Here is a 14,757-nt window from a genome sequence, read left to right as displayed (position 1 = left end):
TAGACACTAGGCGAATCTTTTGCCTTCGCCATGATCTTCCTTATCAAGTCCAAATCGCGATTACATCACCCCGCGCGTCGTATGCTCCATGTGCGAGTGAAAGTGCGCGAGCGCTGCCGACGAACGGGGCTTAAGCAGAGATGAAATGAGCCGACCTTCGCGTTCGCGCGATGGGCACATGGAGCCGGAGGGTTGGGGAGGGAGGGGGGGCTGCGTGAGTCCGACAGGAAGTACGTATTTTGTACCAGCGGGTGTGGTCACGTGTGCCGCGATATCTTTAGAGGGTATCAGCAGACGGCTCATACCTTTGTAGATGTTCTGCTCTAATTGCAAAATTTCCGTTGAAACCATGGCAGTGGCGAAACCAGGGGGGGGGGGGGGGGCGTAGCGACGATCGCCCCCTCCCCCATCGAAAGCCAGCCCCCGCCCCTCCCTTCAGTGCCTGTCGTCCACCTCTTTTGTCAGGCTGCTTGTTGAGTTTGCCCCCTTTGTCAGGTTGCTTTGCCTACCACTGCCCAAAAGGGGCAAAGAGAATGTTGTCCCTGCTCTCTAACCTCTCTCCTCATTGCTCTACCCTTTCCTGCTTCCCTATGCACATTTCTAACGAAGGTTTCTTAGGCGCCGGCATAATCTGGGCTGTTGTAATATGCGTGACCAGGGCCGTACCCAGGAATTTTTTTCGGGGGGGGTTCGCGTGTAGAACGGCTGCCATTTTTTAAGATTTATACTGGCTTATTTTCGTGAATAAAACAAGTACATCGCTTACTTGTAATAATTCGATGGTACTTTTCAATTATTTGTACCCAAATAAAGAAATTGGTATGTCAACCTCAAATTCTGGTTAAAGCAAGAAATAAGTTTGGACAATAGCACCACCAAAGCTGGGGACACCGCGACCAACGGCTCCTGATGAAGTAACACAATGTAACCGCGGTACAAAAACGGTATGTATGTGTTACAAGCTGCCACTCTAGCGTCGCCAGCGCAAAGTCGGCGACGGGAATGGCAGCAGGTTAGGTCGTTCCGTACGTAAGCAGAGACAGTAAAGAGATCAGAGACGTGTGAGGGGAGGCGAACCAGAATGTGTAGGTGCCATGCCACTCACCTTCCTTGGGCATTGCCCAGTGGTAAAGGCGTCACTTTGCCCAGCGTTGAACGTAGAACAAAGGTCACTTGGAGTTGCACTGCGGCCACCATCATTTCCCGGCGGCGCATGGGTGTCCTGCTTGTGTTCGTTCTCAGGTGATTCATATAAACCGGTGCATTCTCCTGAGTCGCTACAGAAGTTCGGACGCGCTTGGCTTTCCACCAGTGCTGAGGAGGGCGAAGTTTTATCCTTCGAAGGAGGCGGTTCTTCTCCGTCCGCTTCATCGGTTCGAACTTTCTTGAAGTAAGACGCAAGACTCCTTTGCTTCGTTGTTGCAGAGTGTCTTTTCATTTTGCTGCCGCAATCCTGTGCACGCACACAGAAGTGGCCAGTGGCTCCAAAAAGACGTTTGCGACTGCTTCGACTGCCTGGCGTGAACGGCGGGCGATGTTTTCTTCCTCTCTTATCCACTTTGCAGTGGCTAGAATGTAGAAGTGTGATGAACGCGCCGGCTCCCGCGTGGCGCATGTGTTTTCTGAACGCCGCTACAGCTGGTGTGCATGCAGGCCCATTATTGTACTCCAGCTGCAGCAAACTGGGTTAACGCTACTTAAAGACCTTTTCACAGAAGACTCCACGGGCACTGCATACTCCCCTTAATATACGTGAACCCCCAAGAATGCACTGCCGAAACATTTGCACTCCCCTGGTACAGTCCAGAAAGGAGGTGTTGCTCCGTTCCTGTGAAAAAGTCACCTTTTCACAGACGGCTCCCTGGGCGCCTGCATAATTCTCTCTGGGCTGCGCTAATTAAATAGCCGTGACCCCCCAAAAATGCACTTTGTAGGCTGTGACGTCAGCCTCTGTACTCCCGCGCGCAGCCCAGCTTGGCGGCGTTTTTTCTCTCCTGTGAAAGTTGACCGCTGGTGCCGGATTGTGTGCCGGCTGTATCCTCGCTTTGTGCGCTTTGTAGGGAGGCGCATATACCTTCTGTGTACAGAAGAGGTAGATGTCCTTGCGTGTGGTTAAAGTTGTTCGAAGTTGCTCGGATATGCCAGTCTTTCAGTAGATGTCATCTTCGATGATTCGTTTCGGTGGCGAGGACTACAGTTTGAGAAAAGTTTACCCTGCAGCCTGCGTCCTCGGAATGCGCCGCTGAGTTTTTCCGCTTAGGGGTTTCGTTCCCTGGCAAATTTGCGCACGTCGTGTTGGTGTTGCCGTTGCTGTCGAACTGTTTACCTTCACAGAAGGAGACGCGCTTTTCGTAGGAACCCAAAGCCGACACGTGCGGTCCACACAGACGGATAACTTCTCCAGCGGCAATGCACAAGGAAAGCATCTGGAATCAATAAAGGAGCTGCTACGGGGTGAAAGACGAAAAAAAAAAAAAAAGACTCGAAGGAACGCGAGGGCGAAGTGCAAAGCTGTACAAATAGGGCAGGTGCGCGTGCGGGGGAGGGAGCGCTGAGGTGTTCTGGTAAAAGGGTAGGTTTGAAGAAAGGAAGAAGAGGGAAGCAATGCCAGGAAAGTTGCAGTGTAACTTTGGCAGCTGGTGGTCGCTGTGAAGGCGTGTAAATATTTTAGTATCACCCGAAAAGTTAAAGCATCAAAAAAATTTCGGGGGGGGTCAGAACCCCCTCAACCCCCCCCTAGTTACGGGCCTGTGCGTGACCGACCAAAATGCACTGCTGCGGCGGTGGCTTCAGCTCTTGTACTCACCTTCCCCCCTACCCGATCGGGTGATAGACCCTCTCCCTTCCAATGTACACGCCTGAATCTGCCCCTGAGCCATAGATAGGTCACTTCCCTTACTGCAGTGGTTGCGTTTCCTGAAGGAGTGAGCTGCTAGCCTATACTCGTATAAAATTCCTATTTGTTGCTATCAGATTCATGATTTCGCTCTTGCGGTGAAATTGTGACTTTTTTTCTAACGTGCGGTGGTTTTCAATGTTGCGCGTTCGTGGAGAGCAAATGGTTTGGCTGGGCAACGTGATAGCAAAGTCGTGGCACTGCTCTGAGCAACGCGCGAGGATTTGACAACAAGCCGCAGCAGCAAAATAAGCGCAATTCCACAGTGCGTTAAACCTGCATTTGTTTCGTCTCTACACCTGACACTCTGGCAAGGCATCTAATTGTGATTGCTGCACCTCAGGCTCAACAAAATTGATTTTTTTTTCACGCAAAAAAAAAAAGGTTTTCATGTTATCGTATTATCGAGCATTCTTGTGGCATTTTCAGCCCAAAATTAATCATTCAGTAACTATGCCTTGCATGAAAGGTCGAATTTCAGTTTCGGTATAACGAAGTAAATTGCCGCTTTTACGAACTTCGCTATCTTGAGCTTTAACTGTACTCTGTACTATTCAAATGGGATTAAATCATTTTTATTTTCTAACGTGCGTACTAGAGAGTGACATCATTGAGCAACATGGTGTCTACCCATCTTGACATAAAACAAACTTTTTTTTTCACTCAGGGAATTTTAGCAAAAAGACTCAGGCAAAACCTGGAAAACTCAGGGAATTTAGAAATGTCAACTCGGTAGACACCCTGAAATGCAGCAAATGCGAGACGCTAACCGCAAAACTGGCAGGGGTCGCGTGTCGATTGAAGTTCTTAATAGAACGCGTGGAAGTTTCGTGACACATTGGTTGAAACTTGTCTGACGAAGTTTTTTTTTCGTTCAGTTTGCTAAGCAACTAGAGCGCAACAGCGATATCCACACGCAGACACTCACACAAACACACACACACAAACACGCACACACACAAATGCACATACATACGCATGCACACGCACACATGCCCTCACACACACGCACGCACGCAAACGCACATGCCTACAGACACACACATACGCATGCGCGCACGCGCACAAATGCACACACGTGCACGCACATGTCCTTGCGCGCACGCACACATGCACTCACACGCACGCAGACACACGCGATGCACACAAACACGCACAGACATGCACACAAATGCACACACGCACATGCACACAGTCGCGCACACATACGCACGCATGCACGTAAATGCACACACGCAGGCACATGCCCTGCGCGCGCACGCACTCACACTCACACACACGCGCCTGCGCACGCAATACGCACACACACACATGCACGTGCACGCACACAAAAGCACACACGCACATGGACACAGATGCACACACATACGCACGCACGCACGTAAATGCACACACACGTGCAGGCACATGCCCTTACACACGCGCACGCACTCACACACATGCAATACACACACGCACATGCACACAGACGCGCACACATACGCGCGCACGCACATGCCCTTACGCGCACGCACACATGTACTCACACACACGCAGGCACACTTGCACGCGCACACACACATACACAGGCTCACACACACGCGCGCAAGCACACACTCGCAATACACACACGCGCACACACACACGAGCACGCACACACGAGCACGCACACACACTATCGCCTTCCTTATCGCTAGCGTGCCTTCGCTCTTGGGTGGAGACTGCCTCAAGGTAAGCCAAACCGCAAATGCCCTCGAGCTGCCATCCTTCGAGTTGCTATCCTTATAGCAGCTACCTCGAATTTTCACTCACGGCCAACGCTGCTTTTTTGCTCAGAACCAAAGACACCGACACCGACGACACCGGAATTTCAGCGAAACGAGCTCTTTAACGCGGTCGCGTCAAAATGCGACCGCTCTCCAGACCAACGTTTGCTGCTGTCGGAACAGTTATATGACAAGAATGCTGTTGGGAACTAATCTTCCGATACAATTAAAAATCAATTTCGTTACTGCAGAATCTCAGTGTACTAATTTATTCACATCTATGTGCATCGGTATATCAAACGTAATAAACAAGCGAGGCTGCGCAGCAATAACCTACTACGCGCGGATTGGCGCCTTTCCCCAGTGAGCCCCCGTATGTTAGCGCCACCTGTCGCAGCCAAAGGAAAGAGCCAAGGCGGCGAACACAATCTGGACGCGGCGCCGGCGGCAGAGTAATCACCTAACTTATTCTTACACCGTGGATCCTTTACTTTTTCTTGGGTTTCTCTGTAATCCTCCAAGTTTCAACCCCATAGGTTAAACTGGCAGTATGCAGCGATTGTACACTTTTCGCTGTAGGGACAATGGTAAATTGGCTGTTGAGATTTGGGAATGTTCGCAATGTGCACTCCATCCCATCCTTATTCTTTGGTGAATTCCCTTTTCATGAGTAGGCTCTCCTGTTAGCAACTGAACTAGGTATACGCACTCTTGTGCAGATTCTAAAGGCTGGCTGCTAACTTCGGACTCCTCCTCTTTCGCCAGGTTGTTTAGTATTATCTTTGTCTTCAGCATATTCACACTTCGCCCAACATCATTATTTCCTGGGTTTAAGTCTTCGATCATTTTTGGCACTTCGTCACAATCAAAGTCATATGTTGCTGCAATAGTCTCTTAATCCTTATATCTATTTCTTCCCAATGCAGTCTTTTGAATACTTCTTTAAGGGTGCAGTGAGAACACTGGAGAAATGGTGTCTCTCATAGAATAACAGAGAGCTGAGCTAGTTGGTAAGTATTCATTTTAAAAAGACAGGGCGTGCAAACACGGACACCAGAAAGAAGTCAGGACACCACAAACACTGACTAACAACTGAAGAGACGCACAACGGCGGAAAAGAAAGAAGGCACGAAAACTTATCTGCGCATGTCCATGCAACAAGTGAACCTATCAATCCTGCACACGTGGCAGTCTACGTCGAAGATAACTGTTAAGGCATTTGATTTCATCTTTATGTAAGTTAATCGATGGTTGGCTCACGCATGCACTACCACTATTCTCGATATGCCATGCTTCAATCATCAGACGTGTTTCTTCATTTCTATGCCGGTACAACACTGCACATTCATCGAATTTTGGCGTGCACTTACAATCCCGACAATGTAAACATAGATTAGAAGGTGAGCCTCCTGTTAGCGATCTCTTATGTTCCAACAATCTCTGGTTAATGCATCGGCCTGTCTGCCCTATGTCTGCCCTTTTTAAAATGAATACTTACCAACTAGCTCAGCTCTCTCTTATTCTAAGCTTCATTTCTAGTACTCTGAGCCCTTTTCCATGTACTCCTACTTATCTGAACAATCCTGTTCTTTGGCTTCTTTAATTGCTATTTGCATGTTGCGTGCTAGGACTTTTTCATGGTTTTCTAAGAATAGAGTTTGCCCAGTTCAAGTTCAACTTTTGTGCGGCTTTCTGCAACCATCTACCGGACATGCCAGGAGGATATGTGCCATATTGACCACGGAATCATGGCGTCAAGTGAGATTTTACCAGGAATGCCTCAAGGTTCGTTGCTCGACTTCGCGTGACGATCGCCGCCAGAAGCAGATGTACGCCGACTGGATGAGGGTAGCTAACCAACATGCGGAATTCATATGGAAGGTAAAACTTCGAGAACTTCAACCATGTAAGAGGAAGATTATTTCTACTGTTTCACCGCAAAATAACTTGCTAGTCCTTGGAGGAGCTGCCTTAGATGATAGTGCAAAACCCTAGCCTTAGGTCCTAAATACTGTTTTAAGCCGAACCTGAAACCAATAGACGTTTTAAGTTTGGCGTGTACGATCACTAGACTCGTTCCTGAAGACGAGCGCTCCCACTGCATTTCAGACTGCGTTGCTAGTATCAAGGGATCTAATATGCATCTCAAATGTCCTGATCCTATCCGGCCTTTGGTTAATTATTGTGTGGAGAAGAAACTCAGGCCAGTAATTTCAGACCAGGAAGGGTTTTTTGTAATTATGCCGGACAGTTTGTTCTCAGAAAAAGCATTAACAGCCATAAAAAAGAATTTTAGGACGGTAAAACTTAAACCATCGGTAGTTAGGCAACGTGCTGTCGACCTTTTGTTAAGACATAATCTTGAGAGAATAGCTTGTAATGTCAAGAAGGCTAAATCACTTACTTTAGAATTATTTTTTTTTTTCAGCCAAAACACATCGATTCCGTTTCGAGCAATCGTTTCAGAGCAAGGCACCTGGCAAGTCGCTGTATCTAGTTATTTGCAGGACTGCTTAACCTCTTTGAGCTTTTCAGACCCTTTTCATATGCGTAATTCTCAGGCGCTAGTTCAGTTTCTCTCAGAGGAGAACCCCGGCTGTTGTAAAGCGTTTAGTATGGCTATTGAAGACCTGTATTACTCTTTGCTGCATGAGGACTTGTTAAAATGTGTTAATGAATGTATCAACAAACAAGGGCACGAGACGGTTTTCACTGATAAAGGTGGTGTTTCTACCTGGGCATTTCTAGAAATTCTTTCCATGTATTTAGAGTCGACGCTGGCAGGTTGGAAGAAAGGCGTTTATGTGCAGAAATCAGGCATTTGTATTGGTTCTAAGGTTGCACCAGTTCTTAGTGATTTATACCTTAGGAAGATTGACAAACTTTTGGAAGGCGCCTTAGGTAATTCGGTTATTAAGGCGAGAGCAAACAGCGCTAAACACGGGACGGAGAAGAAGAACGACAGACACAAGCGCTGAACTAACAACCACTGGTTTATTGCTTGGATATGCAATATATACGGAAGCACTGCGCAGGATAACAACAAAAACACAGTAACTGCGCAATGCGCAAAGAGGGATGCGAAGTCATCATATTAGAACCGTCGGCAAAACAGGCTGTTAAGTTTTGGACAAATAATTAAGTTCACACTTATGCAGATAAATGGAAGGAACGCTGACGCACGCATTTCCGTGTGCATGGATATGGTGCGCTTCACTAATCTTGCGTGTTCTTTGTTGATTGTACCCTTCCAAAACGGTGCACCTCTCAAGAATTGGCTGACAGCCACACGCTTTGCAGTGTTAGGCTAAATGACTGGGCACTGAACCGCTAAGCGAGTATGCATGCTCTCGTAACCGGTCATTTAAACATCGGCCGGTTTGGCCGATGTAGCAACTTCCGCACGTAAATGGAATACTGTATACTACAGCCTTCCTACATTCGACAAAGTTCTTTCTGTGCTTCTTCTCACACATATCTTTCTTGCCGCCTTTGTTCACTTTTCGGCACAGCGCTGCAAGTTTGTTTTTTGCACTAAAAACAACTCGTACACCAATCTTGCCAGCAACCTTTTTCAGTCTGTGCGATACCTCGTGAACATAGGGTATAACCGCCGTACCTGCACGAGGCCTTTGATCCTCTTTGTCGCGTGCTGCCTCTCCCCTTGTCAAGCTCACCAAAAGCCTCTCAGCAACAGACACCAGCAGCGCCTGAGGATAACCAGCATCGCTGAGACGTTGCACTTGGTGCTCGAAGCTAGCCGCCACCTGGTGGTGGCACGAACGAGTGCCTGTTGTTCTTCTTCTCCGTCCCGTGTTTAGCGCTGTTTGCTCTCGCCGTAATCATGTACCAACCAGCCCAGTTAAGCACACTCCTGCGGTTATTAAGGTTTTTCGTTATGTGGACGATTACTTGATTTTTTGTAGTGGTGAGGACTTTCAAACGGTGGTAACTTCAGGGAGCGAAAAACTTGAATTAAATGGAAGAGGGCTGAGCTTTACTAAAGAGGTGCCTCAGAATAATGGAATACAATTTCTAGACATTTCCTTAACGTTCCAGAAGAACCACGTGTGCTGGCAGTATTCTCCTAGATCTTCGAAACCGCTGTTAAATTTTTCGTCGAAGCACTCGAAGGTTGTAAAAAACGGCATCGGGGGGGGGGGGGGGGGGGGCATGTCTTGCCTTAAGTCAGCCTTCACAAAGTCATGTGAGCACAAAATGAGTGATAGCTTTAACGCACAGGTTACGTGTCTTTTAGATGTAGGGTATCCTCGTGATGCAGTGGCCACGGTCGCTGAACGTTTAAAGAAGTCCATTGTGTAAAGTCCGAGCATGGTTGCAGGAAGCGATAAGAAGAAACGTGTCGTAGGTATACCGTACATTCATTGCGTATCTCACAGGCTAAAGAAAGAAAGAAGTAGATATGGCGTTAATGTTGTTTTCACAGCTGCCAATAAGCTAGGTAAGATTTGTGCCGCTGTGCAGAGGAAGAATGAGCGAGTAAAAGACAAGAAGCGGACCAATATTTGTTTCGTAAAACACACCAACAAATTCACTGATTGCCGTACGAGTGTGGTGTATAAGGTCCCTTTCAGCTGCGGCCGCTTCTACGTAGGACAGACGGGCCGATGCATTAAGCAGAGATTGTTGGAACATAAGAGATCGCTAACAGGAGGCTCACCTTCTAATCTATCTTTACATTGTCGAGATTGTAAGTGCACGCCTAAATTCGATGAATGCGCAGTGTTGTACCGTCATAGAAATGAAGAAACGCGCCTGATGATCGAAGCATGGCATATCGAGAATAGTGGTAGCGCATGTGTGAGCCAACCGTCGATTAACTTGCATAAAGATGAAATCAGATGTTTTAACAGTTATCTTCCATGTAGACCGCCACGCGTGCCGGATTGATAGTTTCGCCTGTTGCATGGGCATGTGCAGATACGTTTTCGTGCCTTCTTTCTTTTCCGCTGTTGTGCGTCTCTTCAGTTGTTAGTCTGCATTTGTGGTGTCCTGACTTCTTTCTTGTGTCTGTGTTTGCATGCCCGGTCTTTTTAAAATGGTATCTCTCTGCGTGACCTCGGCTCTACCTCTACCTTCCAGTAGTATCTATAGTACTTTGTATAGTAGATATATAGGTGACATAAGTGCATCTAACCTGATGTGAATCTATTTTTATCGTAGCCTTTGTATTAATCTGTGTCTGTAAGTAATCTCTATTCTATTTGAATGCCAACTAGTGTAACAACGTTTTCTGCTGCATAAAAAGTGTGGTTTCAGTTACAGGAGATGGAGAGCAGAATAGAGCAGATAATGGAAAATTGTATACTAGAGAAGTACGAGTGCAAGTGTCAGGAAATGCTATCAAAAGTAGGCATTTATTACTGAGAGGCTTAGAAAGAGTATGCCAACATTACTGCCTAATTGTGCTGTGCCCTTTGCTGGCCAGGATAAACTGAAAAAATCTTGAGACAGTGCCATGATTTGCATTGTATCCTCTCACTGTCAGGTCCATGCACTGACTCGCTTAGGTGTTTGAAGGCTGCTGATAAAAAAAGGAAGGCAAAGGTTACCAGCTGTGCCAGTTTGGAAATATTGATCCGTATTCAATCATTAGCTTTTTATTTAAGGTAAGATATTGTTAACATATTTCTCATGCTATGCAATGTATGTACAGTGTTTGTGGATTGAAACAGAACAGTTTAGGGCCAACACATAATTTCCTTTCTACCGGTTTGTGTGATACAGCATTATTTTGACTTGAACCCTTACATCGGAGCCAACATTACCTTTAGCAGCTAGATTTGTAGCGATATGACACGGTTATCTCGAGCAATTGTCCATGCCAGTTGTACTTCATGTTGTGTTTTGATCCATGAGCAGTGTACATATGGAGAAGCTTTCTTTCTTTTTTTGAAGTTATGGCTGGCCAGCATCTTTTCCAGCTGACCTGCATAGGTGTTGTACTAGTAAACCACGAAGCTGTTTGTGTGTGCAGTGGAGCCCGAGGGTGTGCCCGACGTGGATGCGGTGGTGAACGAGTGCGAGGAGTACTGCATCGTGGTGCGCAGTCGGCTCGAGTCGCACTCGCTCGTGTTTGGGGCCGAGGTAGATGGTGTCGATCCCCGGGTGCACAGGCACGGTCGGCAGTCGCAACCGGGCTCCACCGGATGCTACATTGAGCTCAAGACATCGCGGGATTGCCTGTCTGAACAGCAGTACCGCAACTTCTGCCGGTAACACCTCTGCTGATCATATTTTTCATGTTTGTTAATGACAGAGGTCTCAAGCACACAGCCTGCCGACCTCATGCTAGCGGCCCCGGCCCGACCTGTGACTGTCTTCGTCCCATACTATTATTGTGATAGCAATTATATGGACACTATCGGCTGATTTTTGCCGTCGGCGTCGCTGTCATGTCCCGTATATATATATATATATATATATATATACTCACAATTGAAAACCGCGCTGCGCTCGCCCGATTGAAACTGCTTCATCAATTAATTCATAACAAGTTAAATGTTAATAGTTCTAAGTACATCTCTATTTCAGACACAAGAACAACTCGACTAAAGCACTCATACACCCTAAATGAATATCGCTTTCGTACAAATTGTTTTAAATACTCTTTCTTCCCGCTAGCCATACGACAGTGGAACGGCTTACCTTCCGCTATTACCAATACCCCCTCCATAACTGCCTTTCTATCACTACTTGAAAATTACTTACATGATGCACAAACATAAAACTACAAATATTTCGCACCTTTCCTTAGTGATGTATATTACTATTAGTATTTATCCCGATAACCACCGTCCACTTACTAACATTAGAATGTTTTTGTTTTGTAAAGCTTACGTAATTATGAGTGATTATGATTGTATAATTGCAATTACATTGATATGATATGATGTGTCAGCATTATACAGCTAGATTTCACAGTTGTGTATAGATGTTTCGCATATGTGAATTTTCGTATTGATCTTTACATTACCATTCACGCACAAAAAAACAGAAAAAACAGTTATGTTACATTGCATGATTTTTTCCTTTGTCTTTTCCTTTATATATTTATAGTTTGTGTCCTTCCTGCAATAATCCCTGAAGGGATTGGCAGTATGTACTAAATAAAATAAATAAATAAATAAATATATATATATATATGTATGTGTGTGTGTGTGTGTGTGTGTGTGTATAAACGCCACAAAGAAAAATAATTCAGAAATACTGTCCGACGCGTGGAATCGAACGGGCGACCTCTCACTTTGCAGTGCGCGGCATTAGATGCCTAGGCCATGATTAGTGCCTTCTTTCAGCATGCTAACAGCGAGCTATTTATATACGCCATATACATCAGCATGCTTTCTTGCTCACCAGCGAGGTGGCTCGAAGTGCGCGAGGGGCGCGCTTTAAAAGTCATCGCACCGCTCGCAGCATTGCGCATGTGCCTCCGTGCACTTCGCCCTACAAGGCGTGGTCACCTGCATGCGCGCTTAACTCGTGAAGGGAGTAGGGGGTGTTGTATGTCATGTGCTTTCACCGCAATGTCCGCGCTGAAGTTACAGAGCGTACGAAGGTCACTTCACTCACTGCAGCGGCCGCGTTTGTAAAACGAGCACGCTGTTCATACAGAAATAAGTAACTGTGACACTTCATAGTTCCCGCTCGCCCTGTGTGTGTTCTTTTCGTGCATCCTTTGCGCTTGAGCGACGCGCTGGCTGTTTCAAGCTGCTTTCTGTTCTTCGCGTTACATTCCGATTTGTTGCTATCGCATTCATTGCTTCGCCGTTGCGGCGAAACTGTTACTTTTCTTCTTTAAATTTTTTTACTAAGACATAAAAAAAACCGCAACAAATGCGGTCACCATGTGTTGAAACATAACTGTGTAACGAAACCTCCACATTTCAGAACCGACATCCCTATGTTCTGGCAGAAGGTAACGATAATGCCAAATCCCCTACAGAAATGACCCGTATGTGTGGCCAGGCGTTGCCATGTGTAGGTCATATCTGAAGGGCAGACATCACCCCCGCTTCCACCTGCTTCACGGTCCTGGCCCTCACACGACTTAATTTCATCACTGTGGCCCACTAGCTGAAGTGTGTTAGAGGCCTTTGGTTTAGGACACTGTTGGTCCCACAAAGGATTATTGCAGGAAGGATGCCTGGATGAACAAAAATTGTATGGCAATGTCAGAGGTGAAGAAACCTAACCTTAACCTAACCTAAATCAGTAGCAATACCAAACTAGGAAATAGGAAAAACCAAAAAGGCGAGTGACGCCCTTTCTGTCCTGTCCTTACTTTTTTCCTTGAAGGTACGCGTCTTTTTGGTTTTTCAGTAAGCATGTACCAACTAGCCCAACAAAAAGTTCTATTAGGAAATAGGAAAATGTATAAGCACTACAAGATATATATAGGTGTGCAAATTAGCGGTATCTTGAAAACCTTGCTAGAAATGCTAACAATATATGTGGCCACTGTCATCTTCTCTTTAATGCATGGTGCATCTTGCGTGGGTGCCCCCTGCTGCAAGTTCAAGGTGCATAAAAAAAAAGGTCGGCTTTGGCCTTTGACCAAAGCGGTGCTTGGTTATCACAGACCTCACCTTGGTCACCATAAGTGCAATCTCTACAATATTTATATACTAATGCCATGCAATATGTATAGAATTGTGCACCCTGTTACTAACTTTCAGATATGGGCAAAAAGTATGTTAGTGACAAGTTATTGGCAATAATGCGAGGTAAGCTATTTGACTGGCTTATGGCTAGTGGCGAAAAATAGTATTTAAGGGGGGCGGGGCTGCAACACTCTTCAAGCATGGTCAGTGTGATGAGTGAAGTGCGCGTTTCGAAAAGGGCGCGAGAGTGACCAAAGCCGTCGGCGCAAGAAAAGAAAAGACGACGGCTGAATGTGCGTACGCGAGTTCTCGGGGCGGCAAATGAAAGAAGAAGATGTGCGAACAGGGCGCGTGAAGTTACGCAAGACGAATTTGTCCAATGGGGATCTTCCACGCGAGTCAGAAGAAGAGAGCCACGGGTGCAAACAGAAGAGCGAGCAGACGGGGCTGAGACGTGGCGAGGAGAAGAACGTGACCAGGGCGCGGGAGTGGCGGCCAGCAGGTTCCTGCGTCGAGGCCGCTGCGGGCTCCCACCTGGACACAGACCCAAGGTTCCATCGTCTGGCGTTGGCCAGGCCTCTTCTCAACGTCTGGCGTTGGCCAGGCACGCCTACGTCTCCTGCTCCCTCTCCAAGCGTCGGTGGACGAACGCCGAAAGGTCGCTGACCGCGATTCGCCCGACGCCACTGTCCCTCCGAGCGGCGCCTTCATCCAAGCCCAGCCTGAGAGCGTCCCAGCCGCACCTTCCAGCATCGCCGCCTGCACTACCGCGTCTCTTCTGTGGGGCTACGTGTACGGAACGGTGAACGGTCTTTTCCTTCTGAACTTACATCTATGCATTGTTACTGTTTATTAAGCGGCCCACTGTCCTGTTAACCTTTTCTATCTCTTTCATGTTTTGTTCCATTTTCTATCAATTTCTCTCTTTTTTCCGTTTGTTTAAATATACTGAGTGTTGTTCTTTTCTTTGGGCGCAAATGGTCTCGTGTCTCCTTCCCTCGATGACGGTTGTGTCATCCAGGTTTGCTCATACGAACCTACGCGAGAGCTAGTTAATTTAACAGCCTCGTGACAAATTGGCGTCCGCGACAGGACGAGACCGTTTGTGCAATGTAGTGTGTTGCAAAAGGAAGGGAAATGAGCACGTCAGATCTAACGGCGTTAGCGATACGCATGGGGCTTGAGGGCGATGAGTTGAAGGCATGGCTTGATGAGCGTGAGGCACGAGCTCGCGAAGACAGGGCAGATTTAGAAGAATTGGCAAGGCGCATGGGGCTAGAAGGTGAAGAGCTCATTGCATGGTGCGAGGAACGCGAGAGGCGAATCTGTGAAGAGAAAGCTGAAGAAATAGAAGCGCGGAAAGAGCAGTTGGAGTTTGAAAGAGAATTAAGGAGAAAGGAGATGGAACTTCGAGAGATGAAACAGAGAACGCTTCAGTTAAGGATTCAGCTTGCGGAGATAGAAATGAAGCGGCAAGGCGGTAACAGAGAGG

At 46.9% G+C, this 14,757-nt stretch overlaps 1 protein-coding gene across 3 annotated transcripts in view; it reads left to right on the top strand.

Annotated features, from left to right (window-relative positions):
* LOC119395646 (decapping and exoribonuclease protein) overlaps nt 1–14,757 on the top strand; it is a 149,794-nt gene that overhangs the window by 43,547 nt on the left and 91,490 nt on the right. For all 3 annotated transcript variants that reach the window (XR_007416478.1, XM_037662628.2, XM_037662627.2), the window contains exon 3: nt 10,640–10,877. Coding sequence is in view for 2 of the 3 variants with exons in the window: in XM_037662628.2 (XP_037518556.1) it covers nt 10,640–10,877 (238 nt within the window). In the remaining variant the exon portion in view is untranslated. The remainder of the gene's footprint in view (nt 1–10,639; nt 10,878–14,757) is intronic.

This window comes from Rhipicephalus sanguineus, chromosome 6, assembly GCF_013339695.2.
Source record: "Rhipicephalus sanguineus isolate Rsan-2018 chromosome 6, BIME_Rsan_1.4, whole genome shotgun sequence".
NCBI lineage: Eukaryota > Metazoa > Arthropoda > Arachnida > Ixodida > Ixodidae > Rhipicephalus > Rhipicephalus sanguineus.
This window is presented reverse-complemented; position numbering and strand designations above follow the sequence as displayed.